Below are 6,000 nucleotides of genomic sequence, written 5' to 3' on the forward strand. Positions count from 1 at the left end.
CGACTTTTTTCACCCCCCCCCCCCCCCCTCATCACAATTTCAATGAAAAGTTCGAGGCTTTCCGACGAAGTTTACACTTTATCATATTTTTCTTCGAGGGAATTTCAAAATAGCCAATTTCTAATAGTTCTCATCTGATACGAAAAAAATGTATAAATTAATTGAAGTACATGTACCTATACCCACTTTAGATAATATAGAAAGTACATATTTCAATAATAGTGTTACCGTTAAATATACAACATAAAAACACGACTTTTAACAATTTCTGGTAAATATTGCGACTTTTTCATTGCTTTAGCAACTTGCCAGATACCCTGTAAAATTTATTTTTCCGAATTTTAAAGAATTTTCAAAAGTCGAATATGGGACTAAAGATGTCAAAAAGTTGAAATTTTTAAAAATTAAACCAGAAAGCTAAAATTTGGAATACGTCTTTTTTATCCACTCTTTTTCCTGCTTTTAATCATTTTGAACAATTTTGGAGCTTCTAAACTTGTTTTTTGAAAAACACAATTCCTACAAAATTCTAAAAATTGAGTAGAAAACTAAAATTTGGTATTTTTATATACCACTCTTTCAACCTCAAAAATCATTCAATTCGATCAAAATGGTATGAAATATCAGACAGGAATCACTTGTCAAGAATTATTTGATGTTTAGTGATTTTTTGTTTACTCTTTTCAAATTTTGTTCAAATGACAAGTTTGGCTACGCTGTTTAAAAGTATACACATTATAAATCATCTGATTCACTGAACAATTTCTTTCCACCTTTTCCAATTAATTCCACAAGAAAAAAATCCTTCTACAACCAAATACTTATGTAATTCAAGTACACGACTCTCCAGTTTCAAGTAAGCACAATACTCTTATAGCCTTTAAGAACCAAGTACAAATTGCCACACTATCAGTAAAAGACACAACAAGCGTCCATTAAAAGCATAAGCTAATCTCACACGTCAGTTAACATTTTATCGTAATTTTCGCTCTAGTCGGCCAATTTAAAATCAACACTGATAAGACTAATAAAGCTTATAATAGTTATAATCACATTAGGTACGTGTTTAAATGGCTATTTTCCTTACACTTAGTACTTTTATATTCAAGTTAGAAATATATACTTATACTCTCAGGTAGGTACCAAAATATAAAACTACAATGGGGAAAAATTGCTAATACTTCATCGATTCACTTCACATTCGTGTAAACGAACCTTTGTGTGAAAATATATTACCTAATATCAGTTATTCTCACACATCACATTCATTACATCGTTAGGCTGCTAGAAAAGAAAACTTCTCGCGAAGAACGTTGATAAATGAAATTATACGCATATAGGTAGTTTAGGTAGGTATATTAGAGCAGCACACGAATTGAAATGAAACCGACAGACACGTGCTTTTTTTCGGTGGTATTATTTCCGATACTCGTCAATTTACCTACACCACATTATGTACACGGTAGCAAACGCACAGAAGACCCTTTTACCACAATCGTCGAATTATGAAGGAAGGTAAAAGGCTGAGCTCACGGCGGCGATGGTGAAACGAACTCAAAGTCTACCCAGAGGTGGAATATTTTTCGAAGCATGCTGAGTGTGAGTGTTATGTTTGGCACGAGCAAACGTGAAACAACTCGCATATATATAAAATACATGTTATAAGGGATAAGGAAACAGAATATAAAGAGAACCCTATGATCGATTTAAACGCAAAGGGATGACTGGCGGTACTTAACAAGCAATGGCCGGACCGCGACGTTGCCAAATTTATCAAAACAAAAATATCAAAATTAATCCTCTAATTAATTTCAACTATTAGGTACGTTTACTCGCGCGTAGATTTTTCTCCAGCAGTAGATTAATTACCACGAGTATTTATAAAGGTATCACCTATATGTTATTATTAATACCAGGGTATCATTCAAAAACGAAATTAATCTCGAAATAATGGAGGTGGACAAAGTATCCTCGTGTAATAAATCATACGAGGATTAAACCGGTTCGTCATTCTATAAAGTAAACATATGTTTTGGGAGGTAGGATTCTGAGAAGATTAATACTCAGCACCAACGAATCGCCCTAAAAACTTTCATCATCGAATCTAAAAATCCTGCAGCTTGGTCTATCTTACGTATGGGATTAATTACCCCCAAAAATGTACAAAATTTGGGTAAAAAATCCGTGCCACACCCAAACAATGCGAAAATATCGACATTTATGGAAATATTTCACGATACGAGGTCCACCGCCAAAGAACACAAAACCGTATCAGCATCTTCACCTAATTTATCAAAAGACATGCGCGAGTTTGGGGAAATTTTCAGCTGTTCGAGCTCGCAAACTTGGTCTCGCGATGCGAGAATAATAAACGCAAAAGCGAAAACAAAAACATGAGATTTTTCATCTCAAACACGAGATACACGCGACTGTGTTTATGAGGATTTCATTCGTAAAAGTGCGAGGATGATGTTTTATTAATGAATGATAAACGAGCCAGGTGAATTGAGAAGTAATGAAAGTTGCAGCTTGTAGTTTGCTTTGTGAATGACAAAATCAGATCAGATATTCAAAAGGAGACGATACGAATGAATTGATTCTACAACCAATCACATTTCAGTCAATTACTGGAGTCATTGGCATCAAAACTCATCATCCAATCGGATGCAAGAGATCAATGACGTCATTTTAGGGGGTTCCAGAGTGTGTTCCACAAAGGGGTGCGTGGATACTTTGATAACGTTTCTAAAGACGATTACTAGAGTGTAAACAATACCCCTAACAACTAGGGATGTAAAGTAATGTTTCAAAAATACTAACCCGAAGATAAAACGAAGAGCAGAGCTGATAAAATGGCACTTTTTAAACGCATCTTGCGTTCGGTAAAACGCGCACAGATACACACGCGAAATTACTCAGATTCGATCACAACTCGCATTTGATCGCAACACTCGCGGATTTCACCTGTGAAACAATAACAAAACACTTGTAATAATTATCACACATAACACCAGAAACAACAACAATAATAACTGCAACGACAAAAGTATCCTGCGGTAACGAAACCAATTCACACGGGTATAATTTTAGAGATTTGTTCGAACGTATACGAGACAAAATTGGCACCAAAGAGATGAAAATAATGGAGAAATTACGGTCTCGAATAACGCATAATTTCGCCATTTATTTATAAAACATTATGGAATGCTCGTAAATGTGATTTTTGAGCCCAATTTGGAGCTGGCGAAATGTAAACATGGCAGATTAAATTGATACTTTTGCACCAGTCGCGAACCAGTGTGAATTAGTTTCATCGTACGAAGGATACTTCGCGAACACTGAACGTATTCACTGAAAGGATTGATCGAAATGATGCTAATTAACGCGAATACTGATCAATCGATCGATATCACTGAAATCGAGTGGAAAATGCTTGCAACTAGGATGATTTTACTCTCACAGCACTCACTTTTGTAAACAAACACCATAAAATGCCGGTAAAGGCTTCACTCCGGATTGCACTCGGTGCACACCGCGAAAATATTAATTCCGATGGACACTAGCACTCCCACAAATCACAATACGAGATTAATTATGAAAAAAAAAACCTTTAACACAACGTCTAAATTAATAAATAAATTAAACGCGACACCACACACCAAATATACACGCAAAACACCGAGGTGTACTAACTTTACTTTACTCTCTCGCATCCAGAACGCACGCAGTAGCCGACCTACACTGGTGCGGAAACGCTGTACAAAAACAGGATTGCCATACCGGCTGAATACTAAAAGTAACGCGATTCTTGAGAATAGGGTACACTGTAGGCGAGCACGTTGTGTAAATTTTCAGCAGCGATTGGTCGTCGCAATGTGCAATGATAATGTAATCAGCCGGTCAAATTGCAATTTGCAACTGCAAGTGTGTGTGGTTTATAAATAGCGAATTTTGAGCCGAATAAATTTCCCTGGATCGTCGTTTTAAAGGGAGATTTTTTCGTGCTGATGTGATGTTAAAGTTGAAAGCTGTAGATTAAGAAAGTGCAAGTGTTGCTGTTGCATTTTTGGACGGTTCGGATGAGCTATAAAATTATATTGTTTGTCGAGAAGGGGTGCATTTTTATAGGGAAGCAATGTGCAAGGCATTGGCTTCTCCTCTATTGTAAGGAAATGAAGGTGATGGAGCTCCGCTGTGTTTTTCTGGACTTGAATTCAGGATTTAGAAATCCAATGAGGAAATAGTTACCAACATAGGTAGGTACCTATTCGTCAGAAAAAGATCCATTTGTAGTGATCAGTAACCACCTACGAGTACTTGATTCGTGCTTTTCCTCTCTTATAGTAATAATCACATTTCAACTTACCTTTTTAATAAAGTTGGCTCAAAAAAAAATTATGCCTTTGAAAGATGTCCATGTCCTTTAGGTCTCAAAAGAAGCAGTAAATTGCGAAATTTTTCATCCTGAGAAAAAATATTAGGCATCTAGTTTTACCATGTAGCGATTGGTAGGAGGTGAGGAAAAAAAAGGCCACGTACACAATGATAAAAATAAACTTTGTCTTAGAAATAAATTCAAATGTTGGAAGATGACTTTTTTTAGAAAGCAGTGGAAGAATAATTGCTCATTTTCTCTTATAATAATTTCAAAATGCAGTGAGAAGAATTTTTAAGAAATTTGTGAGATCATATTCCACAAAAATGAAAGGATTACAATACCTATACACATATCGATTTCGATAAAAAAAATCATAATTTGAAAAATATGCAATCCAGAAAATGGAGAGTACTTCTACTTACCTGCGTCAAAAAGTGAAAAAAAATGAGTGTAACAACTTTGGCCCAGAACTGAAATTCAGAAGATTATTTTTTTGCCATAAAATTGTTTTTTTTTTCATCATAATTATTGTCCATTTTTTTCAATCATTCTTATCAATTTACGATATTTTATCCTCAGAATCTATAGGCAGGAAACTTCTCGAAGAGTCCACCTTCGATTTGAACGAAACCGCGAATTTCAGCAGCCCACGAAAATTTTTGAAAATTCAAAATTTGACATTTTCAGTGATTTATGCTTTTTTGAAAAAAATCAAGTGACTCCTCCGGAATTTAAAAATTCCCCTCAAAAGCGTGAAAATTAATTTGGGTTTCTAAAAATAACGAGTTGATTATGTGGTCTGATTTCCAGGTGGACACTTAAGTGCGTTTTTTGACCTGAATATTACCTATACTTACGAAGAAAAAAAATTCAAAATAATTATGAAGTTTGAAGGAAAATTTTTGAAATTTGTAGGATGGGATTTTCTTGTCTGTAACCAACCCCCAAAATCCAAATTTCACGATTTCAAGTCATTCTGGAACTTCCAACGCGAATTTCGTGTTCTGCAGATTTTGAAATTTCTCCACAGAGTGTGAAAATAAATTTCGGGTACCTAGCTAAATATCGAGTCGTAGTCGACCTATTTATCGAGTTTATTCTCATTTGGTTGGATTTCCAGGAGGCCACCTCGAGTACAATTTTTGACCAAAATATTAATTACCTACAAGTAATCAAGTAAGTAGGTTAGGTACCTCTAAGGGGAAAAACTCAAAAAGTAGAGAAATTTTGGAAATTTGCTCTTGTTTTAAATTTAAATTCCAAAATCCGAATTTCACGATTTCGAGTCATTCTGGAACCTCTAGCGGATCTAGATCCATTTCCGACTTCCTCAGCATTTTAAAATTTCTCCAGAAGGCGTGAAATTTAATTTAGGCAGCCACAACTAGATGCCTAAAATAATTTCCATCCTTCTGCAGAAATTTGGGAAAATAGAAAATCTTGCTGGTTAGGAACTTAATATCAGTTTTAGAACTATATTCAATCATTTTTACTAAATAAAATAATGTAGGCAGGTCTTTTCAATTTTTTATTTTTTCATTTTTTTTTTTTTTGTTGAAAGCACAAATCTCTGAAAAAATAATAATTTGGATTTTTTGAAAACTTGCCAGTAATCGAGAAAT

At 34.8% G+C, this 6,000-nt stretch overlaps 1 protein-coding gene across 50 annotated transcripts in view; it reads right to left on the reverse strand.

Annotated features, from left to right (window-relative positions):
• Positions 1-3,703, reverse strand: part of Dscam1 (Down syndrome cell adhesion molecule 1) — a 135,025-nt gene extending 131,322 nt beyond the window's left edge. For all 50 annotated transcript variants that reach the window (XR_010556911.1, XM_065349828.1, XM_065349839.1 and 47 more), the window contains exons 1-2: positions 3,470-3,703; positions 2,821-2,964 (exon numbers count right to left, since the gene is read on the reverse strand). Coding sequence is in view for 49 of the 50 variants with exons in the window: in XM_065349828.1 (XP_065205900.1) it covers positions 2,821-2,872 (52 nt within the window). In the remaining variant the exon portion in view is untranslated. The remainder of the gene's footprint in view (positions 1-2,820; positions 2,965-3,469) is intronic.
• Positions 3,704-6,000: the final 2,297 nt, after the last annotated feature.

This window comes from Planococcus citri, chromosome 2 (genome assembly GCF_950023065.1).
Source record: "Planococcus citri chromosome 2, ihPlaCitr1.1, whole genome shotgun sequence".
Taxonomy (NCBI): domain Eukaryota; kingdom Metazoa; phylum Arthropoda; class Insecta; order Hemiptera; family Pseudococcidae; genus Planococcus; species Planococcus citri.